General features: G+C 27.3%; 1 protein-coding gene across 1 annotated transcript; it reads right to left on the bottom strand.

The window, feature by feature from the left end:
* Window positions 1-227: 227 nt before the first annotated feature.
* Window positions 228-2,192, bottom strand: LOC126680078 (inorganic pyrophosphatase 2-like). The gene is made up of 4 exons (XM_050375127.2): window positions 1,962-2,192; window positions 1,625-1,746; window positions 1,315-1,516; window positions 228-777 (listed from the first exon to the last, which is right to left on the bottom strand). The coding sequence occupies exons 1-4, from the start codon at window positions 2,097-2,099 to the stop codon at window positions 421-423; spliced, it is 819 nt and encodes a 272-aa protein (XP_050231084.1). The 5' UTR covers window positions 2,100-2,192; the 3' UTR covers window positions 228-420.
* Window positions 2,193-18,547: the final 16,355 nt, after the last annotated feature.

The following is an 18,547-nucleotide window of genomic DNA, read 5'->3' as shown; positions in this document are numbered from 1 at the left end:
TAATTATTTTTATATCAAATTTCGACCTTTTTAAAATTAAAATTAAAATAAAAACTTACACATATATTGTGAAAAATTCTTACAATCTAAGTTGTGATAGACTTTTGAATTAGTTAACTAACTACAGTTCAGTATTTCTTAATGAAGAAGTTTTGAGATAAATATCAGGTGTAAAGCATCAAAACAATTAGCAGAATTAATAGCAATAAGATGAAAAATAAGAAAAATAAAAAAATAAAAAGAATTATCTTTGCAAAACATTTCATATATAGTATATATATTGCACAATTAAATTGGTTCAGAAGCAGCATTACAAACTTAAGTCACATGCTTCCAATTTCATAAAACAAAGACTAAATTTTGTTAATTTGATAATTATGGCATTAACATTTTGCCAATATTTAAGTTACTAAATTTCAATTACAGAGGAACAGGAACAGCTTGAGGCAGAGCAGAAATTGATGATACATTCTGCAATATGTAATCTGCTGAGAACAATTGAGCATTATTCTCTTCCAAATAAATTTCATCAATAATCTCGATTAAAACTCGTTCAAATTCTTCTCCGTCGGTCCATTCGTGAATTTCCGCCTTAAGAAGCATAGGATTTCTGAAAATTAATTCCCATGCCGGGAAATTTTTTCTCGGCATCATATAATCAGCGGCTGTTAGCTTTAAACTCGGGCAATAATCGCCGACACCGTCACCGAGATAGATTATTTTCTTATTATTCTGTTCTTTTGACATTGAAGCTTGAATTTTTTCAATGATGTGACCCTGTAATTATACACAGCCAACAAAACAATTAAAATTTTATAACTCTCCAAAATCAGAACATTATATGTAGTAATACATGAGCAGACAGATTAAATCGAATCAAATTAAACCAAAAAAAATGTTAAACAGAATAAAAAAAATTGAAAGTTTCAAGTTGAACTGAACCGGTCGGTTGATTTTTCTCGTTTTTGATTCGATTTTTTGTTGGATTTTTATACAATTTTGAAAATAAGTTTTTACTGCTAAAATCAAACCGATAAAAAATACTAATATTTTTCTTTAATTTCAAACGGAACCGAATAATCCAATTTCCAACAACTGAAAGTATCTTCTTTTATACATAAATTATGTGAATGTGGGAAACTAAAATAAGAAAAACGTGTATGTTCCAAACATTCTGGATCCATTTAATTAAAGTATTTTCTTTCTTAACATCTTGTTATATCTTTATTTAAAAAATAAATTGATAAACTGGAACATTTATTAAATTAATAAAAATAAAATAAAAAACAAGAAATTAAAAATATAAAAATATACCTTGCACATATTTGGTGGGCAAAGACTGCAACCATGGGAAGATTGAGTAAAATCATGATAAGGAGAAATCCTTAATCTTCCTTCTTCATCAACAAATCCTGGATTAGTGTTAATCTCTGAAAAATAATCTTTTAATCCAAGATGTTTCAAAATTGTCTCAATGAAGAACATATTTGCATCACTCACAATCCTCAACTCACACCTGAAAAATTCATTAACATCGCATCAGAAACCGAAATGAAACCGAAACGAAAACGTAAATATTAAAAATTTAAATGAGAAAAATCAAGATATATTTAATTTAATTTACCCTAAAGCATGAGCAGATTTTATAGCAGGAATAACTCTCGGATGAATCGGAATACGTTTCAGAACTTCATCAATGTCTTCAATGGTTACACCTTCTGAATGAAGCTCATTCATCATCCTATCCTGCAATTTCAACAAATACAGGAAAATATAAGTTGACGGAAACGAAAATGTCGAAACGGAAAATATCAAAAAAAACAGACAAAAACAATGTTTTTCAGAAGAATAAATAATAAATGTAAAGTTTTCGAGTTTTATAAACTTTTCAAAAATGATAACAACATAAGACTCGATAAATTTTCGCGCTAAAAATACCGAAAAATCAATAGAATACTAACCATAAGAGAGTTCCAAGGCATGGTAGGAAGAAGTTGATTGAACAAATCAGTAAAACCAAGTTCATCAATAACCCAATTATCACTATCAACTTCAATAATCGTCTTGTCGAAATCAAAAACCACCAAAATTCCGGCCATTTTTAGCGACGAGAATTAAAAATATAACACAGAAAACTAAAGAAAGAAGAAGAAATTTGCAAGTCTTAACAAGTTCTTTGTTGGTATGAATATTTAGTAAGAAAACTAGGGTTCAATTTATACAAGAAAAAGTTGCGAGTTGTAATAGGTTTTACGTAACGAATTAGGAAGGAATAATAACAGTTGCAAAATGGATTTTTGGATGCCAATCGAATATTACATTTTTACTTTAACATATGCTTTAATTCTATGGTAAGTCCATTTTCCAATTTGGTGTCTCTAGAAAATACTATAGTATAAAAATAACAGGCAATTTTTAGCCGTTTGATTTGGTGACAAATTTAATATTTTGGTATTGGGTGATATTAATAATAACTAGAAAGTTAGGATTAGGTTTAGAAGTTTTAATTGGGGTAAATTAAGGTGGGAATAATGGAATATTCTAATGGTATGAAATTCTATGCGTTGGACACCTTTGAAACCCACTTTTTAGCTTATTTTAGGGATTTAATTGCATAAAAAGGAGAATATTCGGAGAAGAGTATCAAAATGTGTGATTCTTGGAACCTATTCTTTGCATGGATTTGGGTTGTGTGGCTGCTAATTAAGCTGATGACATGGATCGTAATTTTATACCTAACCACTTTAGTTTTTTTAATAATTGGGTTCAATAATTTGATTAATTTCTATGCATATTATTTAAGACAATTCAATAAGTAGATATAATTTTAATTTAATAGTATCTTTTTATTATAGTAAATACTTCACCTTTCACAAAAAAAAGTTGTTTTTGAAGAAAATACATTAACTGAAAATGATAAAAAATAGTAAAAAAATTAGGGTAAAAAAATTGATAAATAAATATTATCAATTACAAATAGGACGTCAAAAAAATTTAATGGACTAAATTATAACCTAAAGTTTAATACAATGTGAAAAAAATTGTAAAGTAAAATTGAGAACATGTACCTTGCCTGGCCTTTTTTTATAATAAACGTCAAAAACAAATTAAATCATTTCTACCGTCAACGGTTAAAAAAATTGGTGTTTACTTCTGATGGTACCAAGTTTTTATTTTTTGTTTATTTTTTATTTAATAGTTTTTTATCATTATTTCCTTTTTAATTATAAAAAAAAGTCAAAAACTAAATTTTAATATTAAACACTAGATAAGAAGCTTTTACTTCTGCCTTGTTAACAAAAAGAAATTAAAACATTCAAACAGTAAAGATAAAAATACTACTTGGAGATATAAATTTTTTTTGTAACAGTTTTTTTAAATATTACACCCTTTGTTTTATACTTTCTTCGTCTTAATAGAGTTGTCCAGTTTACTTTTATCAAACAGTTTAAGAAAAACAATTATTGTTTATGGCATTTATAAAGTTTTCTTTACTTTTTTTATCATATTCTTATTTAATATAGGATCCACTTACAATTTACTTTCATTAGTGAATTTTAAATAGGGATGATATAAAAAAATTAAGTGTAAAGTTTGTTACTTTTTTAAAGTGGACAAAAATTTTGGAACAATATTTTTTTTTCAAAGTGGACAACTCTATTGGGACGGAAAGAGTAATATTTTTCGTATTTAAAAAATTATTTTGATATATAAAATTAATCACTTTAAAATAAAAACAAAATATTTATCACTATTTTTCCATGTCTATCCCCATCAATATACTCCTTTCTTCCTCTCAAATTAATAGTCATTATTTTAAATTTTTTGTCTTAAATTATAGACACCGAATATTTATTTTACTAAGTCACTGTCTTTTCTATCCCAAAAATTATTACACGCAATCGTTGCGCCATGTCATTCGTTCAACAAATCAATGGTGTGTTAGTCATGTGGCAAAATTAATAATAAAAAATTAAGACAAAAGATACAAAAAAAATCTCGACTTTTTTTTAAAAGTACAGCAAAGCTCTTTTATTTTTTTAAGCATAATTAAGCCTTCGTATTTTAAAAATTGAACAAATAAACCCTCATTGTTTTAAAATCGAACAAATAAACCCTTTTAGTTTACTTTTGGGACACTTACCCCCTCAAATTTTTGGTAAATATTTTAAACAATAAAAAAATTGAAATTTGTATTCTATATGATTATGAGAGACATGTCAGCCACTAACGAGTGTTTCTAATGGTGTTTGACGAAAGAATTTATTTGTTCGATTTAAAAATAAAGAGGGCTTAATTATATACCAGAAAAATAAAAGGATTGGTCTGTACTTTTATAAAAACTACGAGGGTTTTTTATACTTTTTGCCAAAAATTAAGTAATAAATAAAAAATTGCTTATCGCAAATGTTCATTTGCTTGTTGTAAATATGACATGGCACAACCAATGCATGAAATAAAAACACTCTATATATCCTCATTAATTATAAAAAATATCTTGAAAAGATAATACAACTCACAAAATATAAAAATTACCACTATATTAAATAAAGATAACATGGTAATTTTTCATGTATTAATTTATTTTATTTTGAAATTTAAATTTTTTAATATTTATATATGTCTTAACTGCATATCAATCTGAGATGGAGGGAGTATAATTTATTTAGTCAGAAAATTAAAAATAATATTAATAATTAATATGAACAAATTAATAAAAATATTAGCTAAATACATGCTTATTATTTTATTAGTATATATAAAATAGTTAAATACGACGAATATTATAAACCAGGAGTAAGAGTTTTGCTTCGTATATCTTTATAGAAATTTGTTTTATCTTCTTCTATAATTTTTGTTCTGTAGGTGAGTTTATTTTATCTTTTCTATAAAAGTTAGAAAGAATTTGATTGGATTATTTTATTTTTACGTCTTAAATTTATGAAGCAATTTATCAAAAGACACCCGTATATTTTTGTTCAAACATTTCATTTTATGATATGTAAGCAATCATGTATTATTATTATTATTATTATTATTATAATTACATGCTTTTAATATGATTTAATAAAAAAATCACAAAATATTATTAAAGTCAAGCTAATTAAATTAGAGCTGGCTAGCCGGAAGAGTTGCATGAAAATTGGGAAGAAGTGATCCTTTTATCACCCTGGAATTATGGTGCCAAATTTTAAAGGTAAGTCACAAAATGACACTTAAATGGCTTATTTATTAATAGGACTTTACACAATACAATACGTATTCTAATTAACTTATATTATAATTCATAAAAAAAAAGGGTTAATGTAAAAAAAAATCACGAATTTTATATGGTTTCTCATTTTAATCATGAAATTTAAATTTTCTCATTTTCATGCACGAACTACCACTTTTTCCAAATTCATACATGGTGCTGAGGTGGCACTCATTCATTGGTGTAAAATGACTTCCACCTCAGCAAATTACACCAATGGAGCCGTGACACCTCAGCACCGTGCATGAATTTGAGAAAAAGTGGTAGTTCGTGCATGAAAATGAGAAAATTTAAAGTTCATGATTAAAATGAGAAAACATGTAAAGTTCGTGAATTTTTATGACAATATTCCAAAAAAAACTGGTATTTAAATGAACTTTTATTTCTTTTTGGCCGATGAACTCAGGAAAACGTGTATTTAAATTTTTCAAGGAATTTCCTTTGGGAAATTTGTTGGTTATGTGACTTTTTTAACAAGTAACTCGTCATTTAATTCACAATTAACAATTAAAAAGTTCTTAAAAAAGAATGGTATCCAAAATGGAACTGATTCAAAATGACTAAGATGCTATAGTGAAGATACAAGTACAATACAGGCACAAATTGAAATAGGTTCTTTATCTTATCTCTTAATCAGCTTTGTTCTAAAACATTTTAAATTTTCTATAATTAATTATATTCTTCTTTCTTATTTTGCCGAAAGCTAATTATATTAAGAATTAAAAAATGGCGTACAAAAAAGTTAGAAGATCAAATTGAATTTAAAATTTAATTTACGGAACTGAAAGTGAAACAAATGATATAAAGATTATAAGAGGAAATTTTGACAGTGTAAAGTCAATCGAAAACCTAACTCGAACACCATTTATATCTATAAAGAAATTCATCTTTTTCTCTTTTAAATATACTTCAAACAAATTTTAAGAAACTTTTAATCTTCAAGAATCTTAGTCTGAAGTTTAAACAATCACTAACAAAATTTTAAATAATTGAAGATCGATAAAAAAAACAAAAATACATCAAACACTAACAAAATTCTAAAAACATAGCAATTTCATCCAAATAAAAATTACAAAAATATTTAAATCAGCGAAAAAAATTATAGTTTCGGTCGGAAATCACAGCTTCTTCATCGAAAAAATCCAAAATTTGATTAGACATTTAGAGAGAGAAAAAGTTTAGAGAGACATATAAACTCTCACCGCTATTTTTATTCTTCCATATAAATATATATATGAATAATGGTATCTTTATCATATTGACAAAAATTCTTAAATCAATATGCAATATACCTAAATTCTCCACCTGCAATTTTGTTATTGTTTCTTACTTCGTATATATTGAAGACAATTCACACACACACACACTATATATATATATACTTAACTTTATTATATGAATATAATCAATATGTCAATGAAGCTTATTTACTAATAAAATGATTAATTTTAAAAAGCACACAAAATACAATATCACTTACATTTATAAATTATTATTCCTTTTATCCATAAAAACTAGATTCATATAATGTACACATATTAAAAAATTTAGTTTAATCAAATTAAAACTATACTAACTATCTATAATACTCTTGTCAAATAAATAATGCATTCTTTTATATATATATATATATATATATATATATATATATATATATATATACTCCTTCTATTTTATAGAAAAAGTTATATTTTTTTAAGAATAAAAAATTCATTAATGATAGTTAACTTATTAAAATTTTCCTATATTATCCTTTAATATTTTCGAAAGTGAATTATTGAAGAAGCATTTATTTGATGCTTCTATAATAAAATGATTCATGTATTTTGATAATTTTATCTTTCGCTAGTACTCACTCCTAGAGGTGGCCACGGTTCATAACCCGGCGGTTCCGGTTTGGAACCGCCGGGTCACGGTTTAAAAAAAAGTGGAACCGGCCTGGAACCGCCTAAGAGACGGTTCTATGACGGTTCGGAAGCGGACGGTTCCGGTTCCGGTTCCGGTTTAGGACGGTTTAAAAAAATTAAAATTTAATTACTAAAATATTTAATTTAATAATAACATAACTCACGGAGATAGTATTATAAGAAAATAAAGATTTTTTAAAAAAAATAAAAAAATTAACCAAAAATTCAACTAAAACAAATATAACATATATTTTATTGCAAAAGTAAATAAATTATATGATAAAGATATAATATATATTTTAAAGATATAATATATATTTTTTATCAACGGGTTCGACCCTTTAACCGCCGGTTCCGACCCGAAACCGCCGGTTCACGGTTCAACAAATATAGAACCGGCCCGGAACCGCCATTTGTACAGTTCCGGACCGGTTTTAGTCCGGTTCCGGGCCGGGTTTGACCGGGCCGGTTCACGGGCTGACCCGGCCCATGGCGACCTCTACTCCCTCCGTCCCAAAACAATAGTATATTTTTTTTATTTTTTTTGTCCCAAAACAATAGTCCATTTTCCTTGCAAAATACAATTTAGAGTGTTTATTTCTCATATTGTCCTCATTTAAAGTGTATCATTTACTGCTATTAGCCTATAGTCATAATATTTAATAAGGATATGATAGAAAAAATGAAGATAAATTTGTGAAAAGTTGAAGTATTAATTGTGTTTCTTAAACTGTGTGAAAAAGAGAAAGTACACTACTCCCTCCATTCTGAAATAGTTGTCGCTTTAGCCATTTTCACACAAATTAAGAAATCAATAAATATGTCTAAAATTATAAGTATCTTTACTAAATTAGCCTTTCTTAAAACTTGTTAACATTAATTAGTATGACTCTTTATTTGTATTTTTGTATTCTTTCAATGAATTGATGAGGGATATATGTGAAAAAATAGCAATAAATGCTTTTTTGGTATTTTAAAGTGACAAGTATTATGGAACAAAAAAATCTCTCTAAAGCGACAACTATTTCAGAATGGAGGGAGTATTGTTTTGGGACGGAGGGAGTATTAAACATAGTAATTTTTTCTATTTTTATGAAGAAGAAAAAACTGACTATTTTTCTCTTTATGAAATGCAGAAGTACAAATTATTTATAATATTAAAATTAATTAAAATCATTAATTATTATTAAAGTCATAATTAATTTTATTTAATTTGACTAAAATTAATTAAAATCATTAATTATTATTAAAGCCATAATTAATTTTATTTAATTTGACTAAAATTAATTAAATTGAATATATTTGAATAATTATTTAATATAATTAAAAATAAAAATAAATTTTATAATTAAAACACCTAAGCTAACAATTAGTCTATTTTTCTGTAGGGAGAAGTAGCACTATTTTCCATATGCATTTAGAAGTTAATACATTTACACTTTACAGTAACTAGAGTCCCATATTTGCACTCTACATTAAATGCAGATCGGTGAGTCCCATACATTTTTCTTATTGAGTCTGTTATTGCGGTGGAAAAATATTATAAAAATAATTTTTTTTAAATTCCAAGATTATTTAAAAATCGGATAAATTAATATATTATTTAGCAATAACTTTAAATATTATTTTCACAAAAAAAAATTAAAAAAATGTCTCAAACAGCAAACCAAAACATATGTGTCTATATATGGCTAGTAGCTAGTGATCAGTGGTGGAATCAGAATGAAATAAGATGAGACGGCAATTCCTTTCCGATTATGAGATATTCGAATCAATGAGCATTTGAATAACTATTTAAAAGAATTGACTAAAACGATAATACTGTTTGGTCTTTAAAAATAACCGAACAATATATAATTTGTTACCGTGGCTAATAAAGAACGGTATGATGCACATGAAGATTTGCCCTAATGGCCAGGTCCATAGAGTTGCATGAGTTTGAGGGTTTGACCCTTATTTTCTCTCAATCCATGGTATGTTTGTGACGGTATTAATTTAGTTCCGCTAATTACGTTAACAACTAACGAAGAATAGTTTTATCTCTGCTAAAAAAAATGGCATGATCACCATTAAGCAAGTTGGACAAAAATATTAGGAGTATATAGTAGTATAATTTGTGTGGTGTGCATCCTAATGATGTGTAAATGATAATTGCTTAATGGATCGTTCTATCTTAAACTGACGCACTAAACCAAGTTCCGTGAGGAACAAAAATGAAATAAACAAGAACCGATCGAACCTAATTTTCTTGTTCTACGTAATCACTAAGTTCAATTAAGCAGTCTTTCACCTAACCATAATTTGAAGGAGGGTTTTAGCTAACCCTGATCATGATTTGGTTTGGTCAAGCTCGGGTGGATTCAATTCATGGTGTTTGATTTTTTTATATATTTTTAGATTAAAATGGATTTCATTTTATTAACTCAGAAACTAAAATAATTATAATGTAAGATGTAGAGTAAATCTATAGATTTGACAAAAACAAATGGTATATGCGATAATTATAAGCAAATTTAATTGTAGATTTATCTTACAAATCTATTAAAAATAGATTAAATAACTGCGTTGTAATTAAATACATATTTAAATCTTTGAAGAAATCTACAGGTGAAAACTTGAAAAACTATAAAAATAACGGAAATCAACATAAATTTACAACAAAATAATGGAAACCAACATAAAAAATTCGAAGAAATCAAAAAAACTTCACAAAATATGATTCATCATGAATCAAAAAAGTGGTCGCCCTGAACAGTAAAATTTTGATCGAATCCGCAAGGAACTCATACAAACCAAATATAAACTGCAAAACAACTTTAAAACCACATCAAATCTCCACATTGAAGCAATTTATTCAAAAAAGAACACAAAATATATAGAAAACAGACAGAAAAACTATGATTTCTAGCCAATGACCGGTAGATCAATACTTCACACCCACCAATTCCGATGATCAAAACCTTCATTTATTTACTTCTGTTAATGAAATTTATTTATATACTTTTGTTAAGTGAATAAAAATATCAAATTTTAGTTAAAAATAAAATTTGACCCCAATCATAATGATTAAACACACTTGTAAAATAATCAATGATGTAAGCAATTTTAAACTACAATCCATAAAAACTAATGATTAACACTATTTTTAAATTGTAGAAATACCAATACTTATGTAGAAATATTTTTGGGTGGAATGGACAGATAAAAATAAAAAAAAATTAGGAAAAATGTGAAAAATATAACATGGAACTGGCACGATCAGGCAAGAACCCCAATGCAAATATGAATAAGCACATGGTCCCTAAATAATTGACACATTTATGATTTATGTGTCAAAGACACACACATCCTTTTTTTTTTATTTTTAACTACAGACACATCCTTAATTATTTGCTTATTAAGGCTATTTAGTGACACGGATATACCACTATCACTTAGCAGTTGCCGACCCATAATTAAAGTGCTCGAATGGCTGATTTTGAATTTTTTTTATTATTATAACGGGGAAAAAATAACACTTGTTGGAAAAATAAAATTAATAAATTTAAGTAGTATTATTCGCTTTGATCTATAATTCATTAATTTTGAGGTTTATTCTTAGCATTAAATCGCATATTAAAATACTTTTTTTAGCAAAATATTAAAATACTTTTTTGATTTTAGTTTAATTCATATAAAAAATAATTGGGATCCTTATAAAATTTAATAAACTTTACATTTATAATATAAATTTTAAATTCTAATAACATACAATACAAATTATTAATGTTTTTATAATTTAAAACACGAAATTATTTTTTAAAATAATAACTAATGTAGCTTTTGAATAGCATAAACATCAACATTTTTTCATTAAAATTTTATTCAATGTTATAGACCATAAAAAATACTTTTTCCTATCCATAATATAGGTATTATTGTCATTTTAAAATATCAGTGGAATATTTATTACTATAATTTTTTTGAAAAAAAGGACTTCTAAAATAGAATATTTTAAAGTGAAAATTAAAACTACTAAAATTTTAAAACGAAACGGTTGGAGTAATAATCTTCTTATTTAATTGTAAAATCATAAAACATTAAATTAACATTATGATTTATAATTAACTAGTATTGTATTGCTGTTTTCTAGGGACCTTCGAGTACAGTTGACGTGTCTATGGCTAGAATTTCCACCGGGCACACTCGTAAACTGTAGCTAGCAACCGCATGCTCGTAACCATACGCGTGCAAGAGCGGCTCGGACCTGTTATCCACCCATTTAAACACCTAACTTTAATATCCTATTTTTAGACCATTAGTTAAAAAAGAGGTGTCTAGCCTCAAAAAAATATTGAGATCAATCTGTTGAAAAAAGCATTTCAAGATTTAAAAAACTATTTAATGAATCAAAAGCTATTAAAAAATAGAAAATTTATTATAATATTGTTTATAGTGTCGTTTATATTTGTTGTAAACAATAACAAATAGCAAATTTAAAATAATAGCGAATTTTATCGATATGAATTTATTTATTGACTAATATTAACTAATAACAATATGTTTGAATCACGTATAGGTCGGATTTAGATATATAAATAAAAATATTAGATCAGATTTAAATATATTCAGAACGAGTATATGATCATATCTACCAGTGAATGTGTAGCTGTTTCTTTCTCGATCGCCTTTTTGTAAACTAAATAACATAATTACTTAAAATAAATAAATTAGGGCAATCGACATCACTTATTTTTCTTGTCGAGATTGTGATCATTATTAAATTAAACCTCTAATTAATATATATAATTAAAATTTTGGACTTATTGTATTACTTATTTAATTATTTATTTTTATTAATTTGCTATTGAAAAAAATTTAAAAGTTTTATTGACTAAAAAGTAAAAACATTCAATTCTGAAATATTTTTTTATTATTCCTACCATAATTTTATAATTAATTGGGGTTAGATTTATCGTTGGATGAACAGCATTGCTGATGTTGACCCCAAAAAAGAAATGTAGTGCTTCAAGTGGATAAGTTTCGACGCTTTCAACCTGGTTTGGATTGTTTAACTTAGTTTCGTGCTCTTTTCCTCTCCTTTCAGTCTAGCTCCATTCCATCGACTCGAATGGCTACGCTCCTCCAGTTCGATTCTTAATCTTGACTTGATTTATTATTATAAAAAATACTCATTATTTCATACCGGCGAAGTATTCACAGGGGGTACTGCATAATATGTATGAGCTCCCTCTAATTAAAAAATCAAATCTAATGAGAATCTAGTTCATCTGATACGTACACGTCATAAATATTCTGCCTTTTTATATTCTATAAATTTGTATGTAACTATCGAGGTCACGATATAGCTTAGAAGTATTTTAACTATAGCTTCTACTTTAAGAAATGTATTTTCATTTTTGCATGATTTAATTTGAAAAAAAAAAAAACAGTCCAGTGCTCCACAGTCCAGTGAGGAGCATTTAGTTCGCCCGATAGAAGGGAACAATGAGCCCAAAATAAAATAACCCAAGGCCTTACTGTGGTGGAGATAATCTAACTAAAGCCCATGGCTTAATCCATCGTCTTTATTTCCAAAAACTTCAAACAAAAATAGTAATATATTTTATTAGAACAATGAAGATAACATTTATAAAGAAATAATGGCATGATAATTTTGACATTGAAAATAATAGTTACTTGGTTGGACTTCTCATCAAACAGGGCTGTGCCAGAGCTTACAATTTCTCACACAACCCGTTTTATAAGAAATTAAACGGATTTTAAATTGAATTTATATGAATTCATAATAAAAATAGATCAATAGTAGGTCGAATCTGCCTAATCTGTTTAAAACACATTTAAATATATTTATTAATTATATTAATTTGTTAAATAATTATATGTGACCAAATATAATCACATAGCACACATAATCTATTAATTGTTTTATGTTGTATCAAGATTTATGTTTATAGTAAGAGGTTTGTTGTTTTGTTATATACTCATATAATTAGGGATCAGGTCAAACGAGTTATTAATAAATGTATTAAACATGTTAAATAAGTAAATTATTATGACATTTTTTTTATTTAATAAATTATACTTTCATCACTTGTTAATCCGTTAAAAAAACATGCCGTGTTTGAGTTTGAGCTTTAACACGATAAGTTGAACGGGTCGTGTTCGAGTTAAAAAGATATATTTACTTTTAGACAAATGCACAATATATTTGTGACAAAGTGACACGAATTGACATCTCTACTGTGTCTTTAGTTTATTGTGAATCGATAAAAATAAAAATAAAAAAATCAAATTAATTTTATAAAATACATAAATATATTGAATATAATCAAATTAAACTAGTCATTTTGTTTTTTACGAGTTTTATTTTTCCAATTTATATCCAAAGTTAACTAAACTTTTGGAATTTCATATTTTAAATTTAGTTTGGTTTTTGGACGCCTTTATCACCAAGGGTTAAATGGAACAAGAGGGGCTTAACAACTTGAACTCTATGGACTCAAATGACTATTTTGTGTTGAACTATGATCTTGGGCCTAAAATAAATAATAGGTCAGGTTTGGGGTTTTGGTTAGGGTAACCAAAATGTTGGCCCATTTTGGGTCCCAATTGTACAAAGTGGGAGGCAAGGCTAGTACTGACCCTTCTCTTTAGTTCAACTCTAACAAGAAGTCACAACTAAAATTAAGTGTATATCCATTGATGACAAATACTAAGTGTAAAAGGTCATCGCGATGCTTAAATTTATACGCCATAGTCAACTGATTTATATTTAAATATTTTAATAATTAAATATGATGTTTTCTTTTTATATCGATTAATTTTCAAACTGTATAAAATGAACAAAATTTAGCGACCATGGTGATCCAATTTCAGAATTAATTGACTTAAAAACATACTCCATAATATAATTCTTAATTAATTTAAAGTTAGACGTGAGTTAACTGATTTTTATGCACAAATTCAAGAAACACAACGACCTTATGTTTTGAATATTTATACAAATTGAAATTATATATATTTATAAACTAAAAATAATTTTTTCTAAAAATTCTTACATATTACACATGGACCCATAATCCTTTTCTTGACAACCCATCTTTATACTATCCAAGCAAAGGTAACATTTTAATCCAGATTTCTAGAACAAATGTATTTGTTGACTTCATAAATCACTAGCATTAGGCTTCATTAGTTTAAGAATTCTAAACAATTATGCATGACCATTTTGAAATTTTTAATATTTATGTACATCAGCACAAATTTTTATGAAATAAGTGTGCAAATAATTGGCTTAAATTTATATCATACTACAACTTCAAACGTAAATAATGGGCATAAAGGAGGAAAATTAGTAATGATAGAGGTCTAACTTGAACAAACTTGAAACTTTTTCACATAAATATAACTTAATTCTGATTATTACTCGCATAGTCCATCTAAAAATTCTAATTTTATGTTTTGTAGTTTTTATTATCTTTTTAACTTTTTTATGAGATCAACATAAATATCATTATATCAACTCAAAACCAAAAACAGGTCAAACGAATTAGCAGGATAAATCTGCAGACTTAGTAAAGAAAAAATGGCTTAAGATACAATCATAAGCGGGTTAATCGAACGATCTGAATAAAGTTTTAAACAGATGAATTAAATAATTGCACTTGAATAGGATACAAGTTTGAGTCTTCGAAAAAATCTTCAATTGGAAACTTGAAACATCACTACAGTTGTGAAAACCAACATAAATTTGCAACAAAACAAGTAGGGATCAGCATAAAAATCTTGAAGAAGTCAAGAAAACTTCACAAAACTGGATTCATCCAGAATCAAAACATGTGATCGCCCAGAACGATAAGTTCTTGATTGAATCCATAAAAAACTTGATGAATTCATACAAACCAAATACATAAACTGTAAAAACACTATGTGTTGGAATATGACTAAAATTCTAATTATATTAGAACTCTATTGTGTAGTATTTTGATGTAGAATAATTTTGTTATCACTGACTAATTAGGAATATAATTTAATCAGGATTAATACTTCTAATGCCATATAAATACCCTACCTTTTTTATCTTTTAGAATTATAGAAAAAAACCGAACACACGATGTAGTCATTGATGTGAATAAGGGAAAAGGGGTATGTGTAATGTGAGAAATATATATTAATACTAATTCTTTTGGGTTACTTCTTATAAAGAGAAATATTTTGTGGATTTTTTTCTAAGGGTATATTTATTATAAATATTTTTTATTTGGAGATTTTCCATCAATTTTGAACTCCTTTTGATGATTAGTGACTCGATTTTTTCACCCATGGATGTATCTTTTAATGGCGAATCACGTAAATCTCTTATATTATTTATTTATTTTGTTATATGGTCATTTGTTTTTAAATCCATAATTAAATACCTTTCAGGTGTTTTCAATTCCGCTGCGCATACCAATCCAGTCATGAACCAGTTACAACAATTGATACCAAATATTTGATCTCAATGTTACAACACTTTGAAACCGCATTGAATCTCCACAACAGACCAAATTATTTTAAAAAATACAAAACGTACACAAAGGGCAAAAAGACGATGGTTTTCAACCAAAGACTCGAGATTAGCGCCTCTCACCCACCAAAATTTGATGATCGCAACTCTTTTTTAAAAAATGGCGATGGTATTTAAATTACAGCAACTTTATGTTATTCTTTATATTTTTATATGTTATAAATTATAGATTTTGATGAAGAAATAATTTTGTTTTAATAATTTGGAGGGCGCATTTGTGGGAAGATTTACGAAAAAAATAATTTACTGATCAACGCTTGTATCATTTGAGATATAGTTCGTGGTGATGACGAAATATTTTATTTAGTGAAAAACAATGAACAGAAGAACATTTATTTTTTCATGTTATCTCCCAAGGAAGCAAACTTGATTAACAAAGAGATGAATATTTATTCACTTATAATCTAAACTAGTGATGATAATAACATATCAAAGATTGATAATTTAATATTGAACAAAGGATCACTTTCACCCTTGAACTTGCGTCAAAGTATCAAAAAAGTTCAAAGCTGGAAAATAGGATCACTTATACCCTGAACTTGCGTATTTCGGCTCAAAAACACCCCTCCCCACTCTCACCTCAGAGAGTGAGTTACACTCTCCGGTTTTAGATAGTGGTTTTCATTTCAAAGTGGTTTTATCCAAAAAAAAGATTAAAATGGTGCTTAAAATTTTCAATTTTTTTAAATTAACATATAAAACTTTAAAATTAACATATAAGACTTTCAAATTAATAATTTAATTTAAAACTTTATTTATATTATTAATAATATTTAAAAATATAAGGACTTTATTGTATATTTTACATTTTTATTTATTTTTATATTTAAAAAAATGTTTTCCGTCGAGGAGGAGCTCCTCCTCGCCGGAATCGAGGAGCTTGCTCGTCAACTGAGGAGCAGCTCCTCGTTTTTCCGAGGAGCTTCTGCTCCTCAGATGAGGAGCAGAGCTCCTAACGAGGAGGCGCTGCTCCTCATCTGAGGAGCAGAGCCTCCTCGTGAAAACGAGGAGCACTGCTCCTCCGATGAGGAGCAGCGCCTCCTCGTTTTTCACGAGGAGCTCTGCTCCTCCGATGAGGAGCGGTCAGAAAATTGAGGAGCTGCTGCTCCTCGGAGCAGCAACTCCAAAAAAAAAAATTAAAAATATTTTTTGGATAAAAGTCAAAAAAGTCCCTAATTTATTTAATGGTATATTATAATTAATTAGTGATAAAATTTGATTAATTAGTGTTGATTATAATTAATTAGTGTAAGATATGATTAATTTAAATCTCACTCTCCAATTAAGGTGCCACGTCAGCAAAGGGGTCTTTTTGAGCCGGTTTACACAAGTTCAGGGTATAAGTGATCCGGTTTTCCAGCTTTGGACTTTTTTGATACTTTGACGCAATTTCGGGGGTGAAAGTGATCCTTTATTCATTTAATATTTGTAGCCTATTAATTAGTCCTATGAGCCTAAGAATTCCCTATTTCTAATTTCTTTCTTGACATCTTAGTGAAGTCAACAAATGTGTTACTCCTCATAAAGTAACAAACAACATTCACATCACATCCTCTTTTCTGATAACCAATCTCAGCCGTCCATCGACATGACTTTTTTTATTCCCATGGTGACATTTCAGTACATGACAAAAAACAAAACAAGACAAATGCAAGATAAAAAGGGAAAGGATAAATAGGTAATTTCAACAAACCCTAACATAGTAACACCTAGCTTTTTCTTTGCTTTATCCTCACCAACCAGTCAAAACACATGCCCTCATGTTATAATCCAATCAAGTCTGACTTTCATACTGATTATCTCACAGCATTGTATCTCTATGAAACCAATTTACACTAGAGAGAAAGTGTAGTGTTGTTTTTGGGTTCTAGAGAACGGTTTTGTTTGTTGCACACAAAAAAAAAATTATCTTTTAAATTTAACATAAAAAATCAATTAAAATTATTCTCATAATTTTGAAAACATATACTTATTTTAGATCGTTTTAACCAGTAAGTGAGATTTAGTTCAAGCGGCTATGTTCTTCAAATGCATTTCTATTCGACTTCGAATCTCAGTAGGGTCAAGCGGTTTAAGTCTAATTTAACATCTAACTACTTTCAAAATTCTACCAATCTGAAGAATAAAATCGTTTTATTTTTTTAAATGAGGCGGTTAGAAAATGATTAAAGTATTACATATAAACTGCGACTGCAGGGATCAATAATTATTAAATAAAGGCTTAATTACTTAAAAACCACTCACCTTGAAATTTTTTTTCGTTTATACCCTGACCTAGGAAAAAATTCATTTATACCCTGACGTATGTATTTATGTTTCACCTCTACCCCGAGACACTAAATTAACCTCTTTTCATTAAGAAAAAAGTTTAAAATAGTTCTTCATTTTTAACCTAAGCTAATTAGAGATTAATTAGAAATGAATTTTTCTCTAAATGAAGGACTATTTTAAATATTTTTTTAAATGAAAAGAGGTTAATTTAGTGCCTTGGGGTAGAGGTGAAACATAAACACATACGTCAGGGTATAGATGAACTTTTTCCTAGGTCAGGGTATAAACGAAAAAAAAGTTCAAGGTGGGTGGTTTTTAAGTAATTAAGCCTTAAATAAAAGGTTAATTTAGTTTATAGTTTATGCTCATAAATAACTCACTTTCAGACATGTTGATCAATTAAAAATCATATTTTTTATTTTTGGTTAAAGACGATATAAATGGATTTAGAAACCTCAGATGATCAGTTTTTGTCCTTAATTAACTTAAAAATAGAGAATTTATCCTTAATTGATTTAATAATTGAAAAATATTATTAATTGGTCA

Source organism: Mercurialis annua, linkage group LG5 (assembly GCF_937616625.2).
Source record: "Mercurialis annua linkage group LG5, ddMerAnnu1.2, whole genome shotgun sequence".
NCBI classification, from domain to species: Eukaryota; Viridiplantae; Streptophyta; class Magnoliopsida; order Malpighiales; family Euphorbiaceae; genus Mercurialis; species Mercurialis annua.
Note: the sequence above shows the minus strand (reverse complement) of the source record. Positions and strands in the feature narration are given on the sequence as shown.

What these genes read in the sequence shown, in the direction of transcription:
- LOC126680078 (XM_050375127.2), bottom strand. Translation starts at nt 2,099, where the DNA reads ATGGCCGGAATTTTGGTGGTTTTTGATTTCGACAAGACGATTATTGAA. An exon ending in AAATCTGCTCATGCTTTAGG is followed by an intron (nt 1,517 to 1,624) that starts GTAAATTAAATT and finishes TGAATTTTTCAG; the next exon opens with GTGTGAGTTGAGGATTGTGA. An exon ending in GCCCACCAAATATGTGCAAG is followed by an intron (nt 778 to 1,314) that starts GTATATTTTTAT and finishes GTATAATTACAG; the next exon opens with GGTCACATCATTGAAAAAAT.